At 45.4% G+C, this 14,971-nt stretch overlaps 1 protein-coding gene across 3 annotated transcripts in view; it reads left to right on the top strand.

Moving 5' to 3' along the window:
* Positions 1–14,702, top strand: part of SMG7 (SMG7 nonsense mediated mRNA decay factor) — a 52,956-nt gene extending 38,254 nt beyond the window's left edge. For all 3 annotated transcript variants that reach the window (XM_080348967.1, XM_080348965.1, XM_080348966.1), the window contains exons 15-22: positions 2,859–3,003; positions 4,049–4,437; positions 5,131–5,496; positions 9,209–9,289; positions 9,916–10,075; positions 11,405–11,575; positions 11,661–11,812; positions 12,312–14,702. In XM_080348967.1, the coding sequence (XP_080205093.1) occupies positions 2,859–3,003; positions 4,049–4,437; positions 5,131–5,496; positions 9,209–9,289; positions 9,916–10,075; positions 11,405–11,575; positions 11,661–11,812; positions 12,312–12,425 (1,578 nt within the window). In that variant the 3' untranslated portion in view covers positions 12,426–14,702. The remainder of the gene's footprint in view (positions 1–2,858; positions 3,004–4,048; positions 4,438–5,130; positions 5,497–9,208; positions 9,290–9,915; positions 10,076–11,404; positions 11,576–11,660; positions 11,813–12,311) is intronic.
* Positions 14,703–14,971: the final 269 nt, after the last annotated feature.

Genomic DNA, 14,971 nt, shown 5'->3' with positions numbered 1-14,971 from the left:
CCCTGCTCTTGCAAGTGGAAATTATTTCCTAGCGCACTTTTCACCTCCCTTGCCTCTGTGTGAGCCTGTTGCTGCTTCCCAGGCCAGGTCTGCAGAATAATTTAAACCTTCCTCTTTACAGCTGCTCTGAAGGCCTGTGCAATCAAGGTCTTTATTTTTCCTAGGTGAGAGAAACCAGCTCTTTTAGTCTTTCCAGCTTGTGCTGTTAGGACCCTTGGGTCATTCTTGTTCTTCTCCTGATTATTTGCTATTAATCATCATTATGAAACGAAAGGTCTGAACTGGCAGGGTTTATGCAGTTGGTTTTGCAGGGGGTCCTACCAAGACAGGTGTAAAGGGGAGCAGCCCACAGAAACCATGTGGCAATTGTTCATGAGTCTGATGTCTGAAAACCCACTTGGGTAGGCGAGTTAGAATAGCAGGTTTCTGATTTATTTGTTGAACGCCTCTGGAATGTGGTTGCAGGCCTGAGCGCAACTCCAGGTTTTAGCATTCGTGCCCTTGTCTTGCAAAATAAGGACTTGAGGCTGATCAAACCCACTGGATCTTCTGAGGAATATGTGTAATTTTTTGGATAGGGAAGAAATCTTAATTTTAACCCAGCTGATTTATCAGAAGCCGTCTTGTCTTAGTATTAAGAGATAACCCGAGAAAAAGTTATTTCAAAACCCAGCTGTAGAGAAATCTGTTCTGATGTGGTTGATCACTCTTATTCTCTCGCTGAACAGAAATTAATTGATGTTTTAGTTCCATTGGCTGTATTTGTCATGGAAACTGTTCCAATGAAATGCCTTTTGGTTTATATATTATAGTTTGGTGGACTTATTTATCCAGAGCTACTCCAGAATATGGGGAGGGTCTGCTTTCCCCACAGTGAGGAGAAACCAGAGTAGGTTTTGTGCAGATTAGTGGCCTCTCCGTGCTCTGCTTTGGCCTTCCTGGAAATTTCAGGCTTTATCTCCTCCACAGATCATTGCCTTTGGAAGTCTAAATGCTATTATACAAATGTTGCAGCTCTTTCTTAGCAAAATGGTTATACAAAAGTAATTAGTCCTGTTTCACAGATCAGTGGAAAACTTGAGCACTGAGGATCGTGAAAGTGTCACATAGGTTGAATCTCTGTTCTCCAGGTAAAATAACGTTAGGTGCCAGGGGAGGTTTAGTGCAGACTTACTCGAGGTGTAATGTACTCTGTAGAACCGTGAACGGGTGCTTCTCCTGAGCACTGTGTAGGAACCCTCAGGCCAGGGTAAACACATGGTAGTATTGGCACTTGGGGTGAGGTCAAGAAGGAGCAGGGAAGCAACTAAAATTTGTCTGTCTTGATTGATCAATTATCCGTTTAAAAAGCTAAATAGCTAAAAATTATGTGGAAGGGTCTTTTGGAAGCCACTTTTGGAAATGTGTTGTAGCAGCTTTGAGTTAATGATGGCCCGGAACTCATGTTTTGAAATCTAACGGCAGGAAGAATGTCTTTGAATTCTCCGACATGGCTATGAAAGGATGCGTAGATCTCAGTATGGGTGATAAAAACATTTGACTCCCTGTGGAGCAAAAAGGGACAGCATGACATAAGTTGAATATGCAGAATGCAATGAAGGGGGAAGGTGGGCAGTGAGTAGATGCAGCATGAGCAGGGGCTGCATCATTCCTGCTGCTTAGCATCAACCAGAACTTTGAGGTGGAGTTCCCTCCTGACTTGTTCTAGCGGGAGATCTAAAATACACCCAAACCTCCCAGTCTTACAATCTACTTTTTAAATTCAATGGAAAAAAAAAATAAAAGAACAAACTGCACTCCCATAATTTTTAAATGGGGAAATTCAGAATTATTTGAAAAAGCACTTAAAGTGTTTAAATGCATCTACACCTTTACCACTGTATTTTGGCAGAAAAGACCTGCCCTCTAACTCCTTTCAAATAAACCCCACGCAGTTTTGGTTTGTTTAGTTTGAATTTTGTTTTTTAATGTGATCCCTGATAAAGCCCCTTTCTTTCAACCACCCGTGAGGCTTGGTGTCAGGTCTGCTCCGGGGCCCTTTCTGTATTGCCCGGGTTCCTTGCTTGCTGTCTTTTTCCTGCCTGCTCCATCTTGCATTCCAGGCAGTTCTGCCGAGCTGAACAGAAAGGGCAAGTAGTCTTCCCCTCTGTCTTCCTCTCCAGGAAGACCCAGACCGCAGCAGACTGAGAATCAGGTAAAAATTCCATTCCATTCTTCTCTCTGCCTTTAACCGGTGCAGCTCTTTTAACAGAACATACAGCAGTTGTGCAGTAAACTGAAAGAGGTGAAGCCCTCCTGCTGTTTGTCTCGTATGTTCTCTGTCAGAAGGATTTTGTAGTATGCAGGAGTTTGTGCGTACGCTGTACCATATGGATGAGGCTGAAGGAGCTCCCTAGGAAGAAGGTGGTAGTGTTTGTTTTTTAGGGTGCTGCAGGTAAGTCTCACGAGTTAGTTTGAAGCAGTGCCCAGGGAGAAGCATAGTAGCATCTGCACTTTTTATTGTTGTTTTTAAGGCATTATGGGTGAGCAGCATGGTAAGTTCTTTGTATGGTCTGAGAATATTATTATTATTACATCCGCTTCCCACTCTCTCGCTAGAGAAGGATTCTGTTGCAGTTTTCTGGGTAGATATCCTCAGTGTGCTTTTGTGAGGCAAGGAGTGCCTGAGGACAGGCAGGGTAACCTGCTTGAGGTCAGCGAGGAGGGAACTGAGTTCCTGTGTTCCAAACCTCTCCCAGTGACTTAGGGAAAGAAAATAATCTCTCAGACAGTCTGGGAGTTGATTTTTTGGCTTGAGATGTGAGGTGGGTAATTACAGGAAAAGTTACCTAATTTCTTCTTACTTTCTTTGGCATTAGGTGAAATCGCAGACGGAGATGAGGAAGACTCCGGTGCCTGAAGCCAGGAAAACACCTGTAACTCAGACGCCAAGTCAGGCCAGCAGTTCTCAGTTCATCCCCATTCATCACCCAGGAGCCTTCCCTCCCCTTCCTAGTCGACCAGGTAATTTGTGTCATTCTTTTGAAGTGTGATTTACTGTTGACTGCAAAGAAAATACTGTAATAGTGGTTGTTACAGCTTTTGAAGGTAGGAGCTGTTTTAACACACATGCATTCTCATGTTGAGAGCCTTACAAAGTAGTAAAGAAGGGGCATAGCAGAACTGAAATGAGATACGTAAGATTACTTATGCTTTGAAGTCATGTCTGTTGTGAAATCTGCCATCTTCCTTCTTGGTTAGTGGATGTGAGATCAAGGACCTTCACCGTAGGCTGTTTCTGTACTTAGTCAAAACATGACAAAATCTTCTGCTAGCTCGGGAGGAAGCATTCTCTGTGCACAGGACTCCATTACAAAAGATCAATCGTGCTGCTTTCTTCTTTAAAGCTCAGCTTCTTTTGTAGTGGTGCTCATGTTTCAAGCTGTAATTTGTCTGGTCTGATTTGCTGTAGTTGCCACATTGCGTGTTCCCGTTTTGTTGTGGAGTGTTCCTGTCATGCCTTGCTGTCTGTTTGCTCACAAAATAGCTGCAAGCTCCATCTTCCCTGCAGCAGTTACGTGTAGTCACTCAATATATGATGGAGGGACATCTTCCCTGTCCCAAAGTCAGCATAAAATCTGGACCAAGACACAAAGAATTAAAGCTTGCCTTCTAAACCTGGCTTTTCAGTGTCAACTACAGGAAAGGAATTGATCTTGCGGATACGAGGATTTGTTTGCTTACCATCTGTCTCCCTATCTCAGTTAATCCAGAGACTGGTGATCCTTTGGGAGAGGAGGCAGTAGATTTATTGATTGTTTCTGTCTGTTGCTCTAGAAGTTTAGTCCTTGAAAATGTGTGTGGGGGAGTGGGAACTCCATAATCGGGGGATTGGACTGGATGATGTTTCGAGGTCCCTTCCAACCCCTAACATTCTGTGATTCTGTAATGGTGAAGGAAAGAAGTAGCGGGAGAAAAAAAAGGAGATTTGGGCGGAGTGGGGGTAGCCTGTGACTGTTTCAGATACTCTGCCAAATTGCGCTTAAAGTTGTGTTTTTATCTTCTGCAGGGTTTCCACCTCCGACCTACGTTGTCCCCCCTCCCGTGGCTTTCTCCATGAGCACGGGGTACACCTTCCCAGGTGGTGTTTCTGTCCCAGGAACCTTCCTCCAGCCCACAGCTCACTCGCCTGCGGGAAACCAGGTGCAAGGTGGGAAACAGTCCCACATTCCTTACAGCCAGCAACGGCCCTCCGGACCAGGGCCCATGACCCAGGGACCTCAGCAAACGCCGCCTCCTTCCCAGCAACCCCTCTCATCTTTACCAGCTCAGGCAACAGCACAGGCTCCAAGCCAGTTACAGGTCCAAGCTCTGGCCCAGCAACAGCAGCAACAGTCCCCTACAAAAGCTGTGCAGGGGCTGGGGAAGAGCCCGCCACACCACTCCGGATTCCAGCAGGTAAACTTGACTAATGCAATGTGCTAAGCTTCGTTTAAAAATAAACGACAATGTTCAGGGCTTGACGTTCCTGGATTACCTTTTCAAACCTGTCATTCAAGACCTTAGTGTGTGGAATTTTGATCTGTAAACCGGGCAAATTTGAAAAAGGATGAAATTTAGTGGGTGTGAATGTAAGATTCTGTAAGTGAGAGGAAGGTGGTCGTCTGTTTTCTGTGTTTATAGACAAGGTATGAAGGTGATATTTCTGATCAGGTATTTCTGTTTTAGTCCTTCCTAGTTTTCATGGTGAGTAGAGAGGACTGAGTCTGAACCTTCACCTGCCCCCTCCCTTGGACTAATTGGATTGCAGTGTCAATTCTTAGTTTTATGCTCATGTCATGCTGGAGAAAATCTCCCTTCTGGCACATCTGGGCTCGATGGCGAGACCCTCCTGGTGTTGTGGGCAGTACCTTAGTAAAGGAGTTTCTAAAGCACGGGATTAGAGTAAGGATTATACTTGGCTGTTGGCATAAAGCTTGACATGGGAGTCTTAGCTGCCTATCGAGACTGTGCGTTTTGATTAATAAAAGCAAATTAGGATGTTTGTGGAATGTCTGACAAGCGAACGAGACTGCAGTTTGAGTGGAGTTAGGCATTCGGTTAACATTAATTGTTCCTATCTGCCGGTGAAATTGTGTGTCTCTGCCCCAGTATCCACAGACGGACTCGTCAAAGCAGCTCTGGAACCCGCCTCAAGTCCAAGGCTCACTGGGGAAGATCATGCCCGTAAAACAGTCCTATTACCTGCAGGCCCAGGACCCTCTAAAATTATTTGAACAGTCATTACAGCCTCCGGTGATGCAACAGCAACCTCTGGAGAAAAAAATGAAGCCTTTCCCAATGGAGCCATATAACCAGAACCCCTCAGAAGTCAAGGTGCCGGACTATTACTGGGACTCTTCCTACGGCCTGGCTGACAATCGGGTGATGGCGCAGCAGCCCAACATGGACCGCAGGGGAAAACGGCAAGGAGTCTTCCGCCCAGAGCAGGAGGCTGTCTCCAGGATGACCTTTGAGGTAAAAGATCCAAGCTATAAGTGGGGAAAACCAACGAGGCTCTGATATTCCTGACAACTCTAGGAGTTTGCCTGTTTCAGGGATGCCCTGTAGCCCCGAGTAGGTCAATGTGAGCTTATTTAATAGGGAGCTGGGTACCAATAAGTGGGATTCCAGCAGACAGTGATGAATTCTCCATTTTAGTTGGCTGGTTGTGGAGTCCAGCTCTTGGGGATTTGGTTTCAAGTAGGTGTAAGTCTTGTTCAGTGCAGATGTGACATCGATCTTTGCACTGTGTCCGTCAGGTCGAGAAACATGGCAGCTCATAGTTTGGGGGGAAATTTCTTGTCTGGTAACTGGTGTCAACCATTAAAGCCATCCAGATAATTGCAGTTGAATTATTACCCTTTAGATGAACTCCTGTGTAGTTATGATGAACGCCTGATGTAGTTTAGATGAGCGCCTGTGTAGTTATGAGTGTGTTGAATGGCTGAGGCTGCAATAGTCCGATTGAGGCTGGAAATCGAGGTTGGTAGGAGCAGTCTTGTCTTGAATTATTTTCATTGTTTTTCCTGCAAATATCACCATGCAGTGAGAGCTGAGCGACTTCTTTGCTCCTGGTTGCACGAACGGAATATTTCTGTTCATGCAGTTGTGCTTCACGTTGCTGTTTAATACATAACAAAGATTGCAGGTTTTATAACAGTCCATGAGTTGCCTGTGGGTACTTTGGTGATGTTTATAAGGAAATTTACACAGAGGCCTCTTTAAACCTTTGGTCAGATGTGTCTCTGTAAACACACTCGGGATTTTCAGGAGCTCAGCTGAGATCGCTTGGCTTACCCCTTGGAGGGAAAAGCCAGACAATATACATGAGGCTGCTGCTGCCCCGATGTCAGGTTGTGGTTTATAGATGGAGCCTTGTTCTCATCCCTAAAAGGGAAACCAGCACAGTACGGACAGAAGCTGCCACTGTGATACTTGTGTTTTCAGCATCCTTCACAAAATTTGAGATGTCAGGTTTGACCAGCACTTTGCAGGGTTTTTCAGTCAGCCATACGTTGCCGTAGCAGCCGTTAGCAGTGGAAATAAGCCTCCTGGGATTTAAACTCCACAAATAGAGGAGGGAGAAGAAAATGCAAATGTAGTTTTACTTGAAGCCTAAATTAGCCCCAGGTCAGTTGTAGGAGAAAAAATTTAAAATTCTATGTTCCTTGTCCTTGAAGGTGCAAGCAGGTTCAGTATTTGGCACGGACTGCAATTGGTAGCACATGCTCCACTAATTAAAACGAGCTGCCCGTCATTTTGATGATGCAGTGCTACTCCCGGTGTATGTCAGACCACAAGGCTAGCCGTTTTCTGCTCAGCATTTTCTCTGTGCACCACTTTCTCACCTCTGCATGCTGCCTTCTGCCTTCCTCTTGCTCTTTGCGCTCCTCCTGCTGTGCTTTTTTAGCCTCTCCTGGCCACCTTTTGCTGTTTCCCTCTCTGCTTTCTGTTGTCTCACTGTGCTCATTTCTGTCACTAGGACCCCAAGAGCTCCCCTCTGCTTCCTCCGGACCTGTTAAAGAGTCTGGCTGCCTTGGAGGAGGAGGAAGAGCTGATTTTCTCTAATCCTCCCGATCTTTACCCAGCTCTGCTGGGGCCTCTCGCCTCTCTTCCTGGACGAAGCCTCTTTGTATGTATTTGACGTTAATACTGCTGCTTCTCACTCTTAACTGGCATCTCTTTCTTCTGTGAAATCGTAAGAAATGTGCGGTTCCTTTCTCTCCCCCATCCCTCCCATCCACTTCCCTGCCTCACCCTTGAGCTACTCTTCATGCCAGAGCTCAGACCAGCCCAGGGTGTAGCTCCCAGGCCTCCGAATTTGTTCAGAAATCTGAAGAACAGTTATTTCTAAGTACAGTCCACAGGAGAGACGTTGATGCATCGTTTAACGCACTCACTCTTCTGTAGTTGTACGGACTTAGAAAAAAGGGCACGGGGGAACACAGATTCAACTGCAGAAAGTCATCCGAATAAGTGTGGCTTATTACAGTCTCTGTATAGAAATTCCATAAGCACAGGGGAACCTGCTCTACTAAATGCAGAAGAGATTGTAAAAGAGCAAGATGATGGTCTTAGAAGAAAATTGCAAGCAGCTGCCTAAATAAACAGAAACTCCTGTAGAAACACAACCATTTGTGACGGACTGAGATATTTTTTTTCTCTTTTAATATTTATATATTAAAACCTTCCTAGCTGGAGGATCTGAGCTGCTGAATTTATAAATTGCCTCTGAAAATGCAGTATGCTTTTCTAGTATACCCACAAGCATGTACATTAAATAGTAGTATTTCAGATTAGTAGCAGTAACAAAGAAGAGTTCTACTCAAAATCTCTGATAAAGCCTATTTCTCAATTATTTTACATGCCATCCCGAGGAGCCGCTAGCAAAATAGACACCTGTTTCTGTCTCATTAGATACCTTTACTGAGAAACTAATAGCTGCTTCTTCAGCAGCTCCCTTTGAAGCTCTTACAGTTGCTGTCTGCTGACAAATGGAAGGAAATTCTTCTCTATGCAAGCTGTGTGGATATGCAGAGTGTGAATTTTGTCTGCCTTTTAAAATGTGCTTTCAAAGTATCAAGTTGTCGCTTTGGAAATCTAACAAGCTAGGAGCTGCTCGCCAAGAAAATCAGGCTGTTTGTCTTAGATTTACAGGATAAAAGCAAAGATGTTCCAGATACTGAGACAGTGGTAGAGAGAGGGACGCTAATTCAGTTTTTTGATGTTTGAACAATAAATTTGAAAACATCTGGCGTGAGTGTAAGAGGACTTTTATTTGGAACAAGGCTACAGCTTTTGGTTTGGATCACATACTTTTACTTGTGGCTTCACTGGTGCTATGACTTGGTGATCCTGACGCTAAATTGAGTGGTGTTTGTTGTCCACCAGCCAAGTTTTATAATTTTGCTTCAATTTCTTTATCGATGATAACTGATCCTATTTCTTCTCTAAATAGGCTTGTTCCAGACACACTATTTTTCATTGCTTACTCATAAGAAGCAAAGACAAAGCTGAGAAATATTATGCTGGAAATAACAGCTGTATGAGAGGGGGCGTAGCTGAAGGAAAAGGTCGCGGTCCATCATATCTTAACATGAAACCTCAGGGGAGTTTTGGAACCTCTGCTGTAAACACTGAGGGTTTTTTTTCTTCCTCACTACAGTCACTCGTAATGAAAATGAGAGAAACTCGGACTGTTTAGCCCAATTTAAAAAATCACAGCACTTGGCTGCTCTTACTCTCTAGGGATGCTTTCAAAACTGGAAAATATTCTATTGATAGCAATGTACAGGAGTCTGATTGTGTTTGAAGGAGTCCTCTCATCACTGGGAAGGATCTTGTCTCATTTGTACAAGTTTTTACATGACCACAGTGTTGGTTTTCTGGCAGGAATCTCCCCTCTAGATGTATCAGAGTATTCCACGTAAGATTTGAAAAGCTGTTCTGGTGGTGGGGTTTGCCCGAGACTCACAGCTGTCAGGCTTGTTGATTTTTAGATATTAATTAGTCAGTGATTTTCTGTATTCGTTAGTTTGCTTCCCCTGCCCTCCACGGTGCTGGAGCTAAAATACCAGGAAGGTTGTAAATGTGACCAAAAAACCCTTGGAAATTTCTACAAGCGTACTTTCCATCTGCTCACTACACTGAACACTAACTGCTCCTTTCCCCTTTTTGGTTTCTGAAGAAGTCCCTGCTGGAAAAACCATCAGAATTGATGTCTCAGTCGTCATCTTTCCTGTCCCTCAGTGGCTTTTCTCTTAATCAGGTAAGTCAGGACCAGAGTCTGCAGCCCTTTGCTATTTGAGCTTGCCATGTAGCTATTAAAATAAAAAATACTGTGGCTAGTAAATAATAATGTGGTAATATCTTTTAATTTAGGCTAATGGAAAACCTGAAAGAAACCCATATGGGTGCCTAATTTCAGTCCATGTCAGCAAGGTTATCTTTGCCTTGATCAGTTGTCTTCCCAAATTCATCCTCACTATGGTTCTGCAGACGTACCAGTGAATCTTGGAGCTCATGCACCCCTTGATGTTGGTAGAATCAAGGAAGTGACTGAAAAGATGCATCCGATGTGGAGGTTTTTATTCCAGAGCTATGGGTTACCCCTTCTCTTATAAAGAACCCAGCAGAGTCTTGATCTGCTTTTCATGAGTATTGGGAATTTAAAGATGCTGTGAAAGCTTTGCAGTCCAGCCAGGAGAAATCTGTCCTGATTCAGAATGTGATGAACTTTTTGTTAAATAAAATGAGCAAAGAAAATGGGTCTAGGGAGTGAAAATGGAATTAGGAAAATATTTTGACCTGTAATTGTTTCCTTTATACAGTGTCAGTGTTTAAAATAGATCCAGCACCTAAACTCTTACATTTTTTCCCCCTGTCCCCCCTCAGGAAAGGTATCCAAATAACAGCATGTTCAATGAGGTATATGGGAAGAACATGAATACCAGCACAAAACCAGAAGTCACCCCTTCAGTTGCCCATCAGGAGACTTCACTGTATTCCCTCTTTGAAGGGACTCCGTGGTCTCCATCCCTTCCAGCCAGCTCAGGTAATCCTGCTATGATTTTACTTGTGTATAGTGATTTAAAAGGATTTGAGTTAATTCTGAACCTACCGTAAGTTAAGTGCCACTGGAAATTAAAAAAAAGAAAATAAAGCTGCTTAACAATGTCTGAAGATTTCTGGTTTTCTTTATGTATCCTCAGAAATATGAGGGGATTCTGTAATTAGTCTGGACTAAGAACCTGGATTTTAATAGAAGTAGTTGAGTAGGATAAAAGTTGTGGGACATATTAAATCCTGAAATCTCCTTAACTTAGATTCCTGAGAAGCATTTGGGAATAGGGCTTTAGTAACTCAAAAATCCTATACTTTCAGTGTTGCTTCTTTGGAAAAACCAGGAAGAACTGCATTTCATAATGTAGATATTTGAAAGAAACCGTATGATTGAAGAATGTAGAGGAATATCTGACAGTTCTGTTTGGTGGTTTTGGTGGTGGTGTTGTAACTGTAAAGCAGCCTACACAGCAAAACAGCTTTTTCCTTAGTCATTTTCTTAAAGGCATAAAAACCATTACAGTCCCATCATGATTTTACTCTAAAAATCCAGAAGAGTGTGAAGGAAGGAATTAGTTGAATCTAAGAAATGAGTGGATTTTAAATAACATCTGCACTGGATGAGAGGGGCTTTTTTTGGTCACACTAAGACTTTGAAACCACCCAGGAATAACCCTTGTGGGTGAAATGGACGGAGTTGCAAAGTGCTTTTATTCGAGCAGGGCTTATGGCTCACGTGGGTTCAGCTTCATCTCCCTTCACCTCGTTCAAGACGGCAGAGTCTCCTCTGGTGTCTTTGGGCATCGTTTTCTGCTGCCCACAGTCAAGCTTTTCTGCACTTGCTGTCCTCTTTTGCTCAGGATTGTGTTCTGGTCTGAATTGCTTTAAAATCCACAGAGGTATAAAACATTCCCAGCCTGGAGAGTTCAGACTGTTAACTTGCAGACTCCTCGAGGTCTAACCTTTATTTTTAGCGACTTGTCAAGCTTGGAAGCAGATATTATTCTTTTCTTAGTTTCAGAAAAGTTATTCAAGAAACAGGGGGAAAACCCATTTTGGGTAGCCAGCCCTCTTGAGTTTTCCTGGATTTGGGTGTTCCAGTAAGCCTGTGGATGGATTAAACGTAGTCACTCTGTTCTCATGTATGCACAAAAATTTTCACTTGCAACTTAGGAATTTGCATTATACTTGTGTAAAGGAGGGAACAAAGCACTGGAGAAAACTGGGGAATGGCAGAATTTGCAGCAGCACCAAGAAACTCAAACTCGGGAGGCTCCTGCCGTTTCTGTTGACCTTTCTCCTCTTGCCTTGTCATCACTAGATCATTCGACACCAGCCAGCCAGTCTCCTCACTCCTCCAACCCCAGCAGCTTGCCGAGCTCCCCTCCAACCCATAACCACAATTCTGTTCCCTTCTCCAACTTTGGACCCATCGGGACTCCGGACAACAGAGACAGGAGAGTCGCAGACCGCTGGAAAGCAGAGAAGCCAGGCAAGTGCTGGGCTGCCAACTCTCGGTGTTTATTTTGCGATGGTTTTGCTACATTCCTTTGAACTTGTCTCTCTCTTGTGTTTAGCAATGGGAGGGTTTGGTCTGGACTATCTCCCAGCAACATCGTCATCTTCGGAGAGCAGCTGGCACCAGTCCGGTGCTCCCAGTGGCACCTGGGCAGCCCAGGGTCCCCCTGCCATGGAGGACTCCTCAGCTGTGCTTATGGAGAGCCTGAAGGTATGTTGGGCCAAAACTCAGCTCAGGGACAGGTCCTTGTCTGTGGGGCTGGAAGATGCGGTGATGGGCTTTAGCCTTACAAGCATCAGAAATGAAAGGTTTTTCCTGCAGATTCGCTTACACAGGCAGCGTGGGAGGTGTTGACCGCTGCTGGAAGGTGTCACACAGTTTTCCAGTTCTTGCTGTTCTAGAATATTTTGTGGAACAAGACCAGGCTGGCAGAACTGGAAGAAATGATAGCGTTTGTTTTGACTAGTCTAAAATTAGTAATTGTTAATGTGGGATGAATTTTTATGGTAATGAAGGTTCTGGAGGAGGATCAGCTTCTTCTAGGGGAGCCTCTCTTCAGAAAGCCTTCTTTGAAGTCTGGCTAACTTTCATGATAAGCCAGGTAGGAGTGATAAAGAAGGAGAAAATAGAAAATAGTCTCCGCTTTCTCATCTGTAAGAGGAGGGCTGTGTAACGCGAGGAGGTACTAGTGTTGGCTGTTTGTTTTTAGTCCATCTGGTCCAGTTCCATGATGCACCCTGGCCCCTCAGCCCTGGAGCAGCTGTTAATGCAGCAGAAGCAGAAGCAGCAACGTGGACAAGGCACCATGAACCCACCGCACTGAGGAAGGAGGTGGCGACCCTTGCAAACGAAGGCTCCATAAACCATGGCATGTTGGGTTTGCAGGCCTGGCCTGTGCGGGTGGCAGCCCTCTCTTCTGTTCCTTGCCGTCAGGAGGGCGTAAGTGCTCCACCGACCCGCTGAGTGTGCACAAAACGTCTGCAGCGCAAGAAAACCGACACCAGGAACTCTCCCATCCCTGGGGCCACTGGAGGGAGAGAGGAACTGCTGTTTGTCTCACTCAGTGACCCGGTATCACCGCCTCTCACCTTCTCCATCGTGCATGTCCCCGGCCACATGGGAAGCAAAAGCTGAGAACGAAGGGCAGATGGGAGAAGCCAACGAGAACTTCTCAATCCTTTTCCTCTCTTTTGGGGAGATAAAAATAGGAATCCATTAATGATTGCTTTGCTGACTGAGAATGTAGTTGAAAAATTACTCCTAAACATCTTTATTACTATCTCAGTAGTAAGATCACACTGAATTCTTCCGTACACGGACGTGCTTCGTAGTCAGTGTGTAGCAATGAAAGCCCCGGTTGCTGCTCCGGTCAGAGGTGGTTGGTGACGAGGTGGGGCTCTGTCTCTTGCGCTAGCGAAGGAGTTCCATGAAGGAGAGTCTGGCACTTGACACCACTTCACCTGTTGCCCAAAGGCTTTGGCCAGCCCGTGGGTTGGGTTAGAGACTCCAGCATGAAATGCCCTCCTCTCAGGAGGTGTTTGAGCTGTCAGCGGTGACGCAGGGCATCGCAGAACTCTGCTGGGCGAGCAAGTTAACTGCTACGGGGTTTTAAATTAATGTTTGATTCCTGTACATTTTACTGTAGCATAGTGGCTAGCCCCACAACGGGCAGGCTAGCCTGTGCACTCACCGCCTGACTCATTTTAATAGGTAGGTAGAAAGCTTTCAATGGTTTTTGGTTTGTTTTGGGTTGTTGGTTTTTTTTCCTTTCTCTCTCCATCCTCCCATCTTCGCTGGACGCTAGTAGTTTCATTACCCACATGCAAATCTCGCAGAAAATAATCAGGGGTCCAGCAGGGCTGGGTAAAGCCGATGCCGGTCGGCCCGGACAGCGCGGAGTGTATGCACCCCTCAGCAGCTCTGCAGAAACCCGTCCCCCCCCGCACCCCAAACCCCCAGCTGCAGCCCCAAACTTTCCGTTCCAGAATGAAATTCAAGGCACCCGTGGACCCACGTGTGTGAGCCGCCGCGGAAGAAAGCATAGTGCTGTTCATAGGTGAAAAGGTGCAGAAGGGAAAAGGAGAACGTTTTATTTGCTATTTATTAGGGGGAAGGAAGACTGGAAGCTTCATTAAAGAAAAGGACAGCGTTTTTGTTAGGTTTCCCGGGGAAGTTCTGGAAACAATCTCCATGTCCGTGTGCTGTGTTTAGCAGGAGGGGTTTTGTGATGATTCAGGATCTCTGGGCTGGAAATCAGCTGCAGGGCAAAGCACATGCAGGAGCTGAAGTGATGCTGGAGCCTGGGCAGCCCCAGACAACACAAAAAGGGAAGAGGGAGGAGACACGATGCCCCCACCAGGGGTACAAGCAGCTCCCCCACCATCTCCACCTTAGCGACATCCCCGTTCTTCGGTGCATTTTGAAGCTGTATTTCCTTTAAAAAGTCCAAAAAGTGAAGTTCCCACCCAGTGGTAAGATGAACCGAACCCCTCCGTACTTCTCTCCAGCCCCCCCCGGTTTGTGTATCCAGCTGTGCACCCAAGGCAGCTGCCACATTCCCGTCTTCGAGCCATCACCGACTCTTGCACCCCAGACGCGCTAACCAGGTTCAGCGGCTCGCTCCGGCAGCGCCGAGGTCCCAGCCGCGCCGTTCCACTTGTGCATGAGCATCCGGCCTGGGGAAGGCATCCGACCCTCGGCTGGGACCCCCGTCCGGTGCCCGGGGGAGCAAGGGAAGGAGCCCCCGACAGAAACTGGTTTGTGTCGTAAGCTTTTTTTGTGTTTCTTGTCTGTCTGTGCAAGAACTGCAGCTGCTGAAATCAGCTTTGCCTTTAATTAAACCATGTTCTCTCCATCCAGGCCTGTGTGTCGTGTTTTATTTCCTGTGTAACTTGGCTGCGAGCTTTTAAAAATGCATTATTTTCCTAGAGAAGTCAGACGGAGGTTTGAAGTTCATTTTTTTTTTTTATTTTTATTTGAAAGAAAACTAAATAAATGGCAGAGATTCTGGCTTGGGTTCAGCACAGATAATTGGATCGTGGGTTTGTGTGACTTGTATGTGATTCATTTTAACAGGAGTTTGGGACAGGAGTAGCTTGGAGAGCTCTCCTTTGGTCGCAGGCTGGAGTAGCTGAACCTGTTGGAATGCAGACAGCGGGAGCTGGAGGAGATGGATCCTTCTGCCCTTGACCTGCCTGTAAATGGGGATGTCAGCTGTTTGCAGCCAGTTTCTAAATGGTAAAATGTGGCAAAGAAAACTATGGAGATGCTTGTTTTTTTTAAAAAACTATGGGTGTATATTGTATCCAGACAGCTCCACAGGATAAGCTCTCTTAAAAATAAAAGTGAGATCACAGAATCAACTGGGTT

The sequence above is a fragment of the Nesoenas mayeri genome, assembly GCF_963082525.1.
Source record: "Nesoenas mayeri genome assembly, chromosome: 8".
Taxonomy (NCBI): domain Eukaryota; kingdom Metazoa; phylum Chordata; class Aves; order Columbiformes; family Columbidae; genus Nesoenas; species Nesoenas mayeri.
This window is presented reverse-complemented; position numbering and strand designations above follow the sequence as displayed.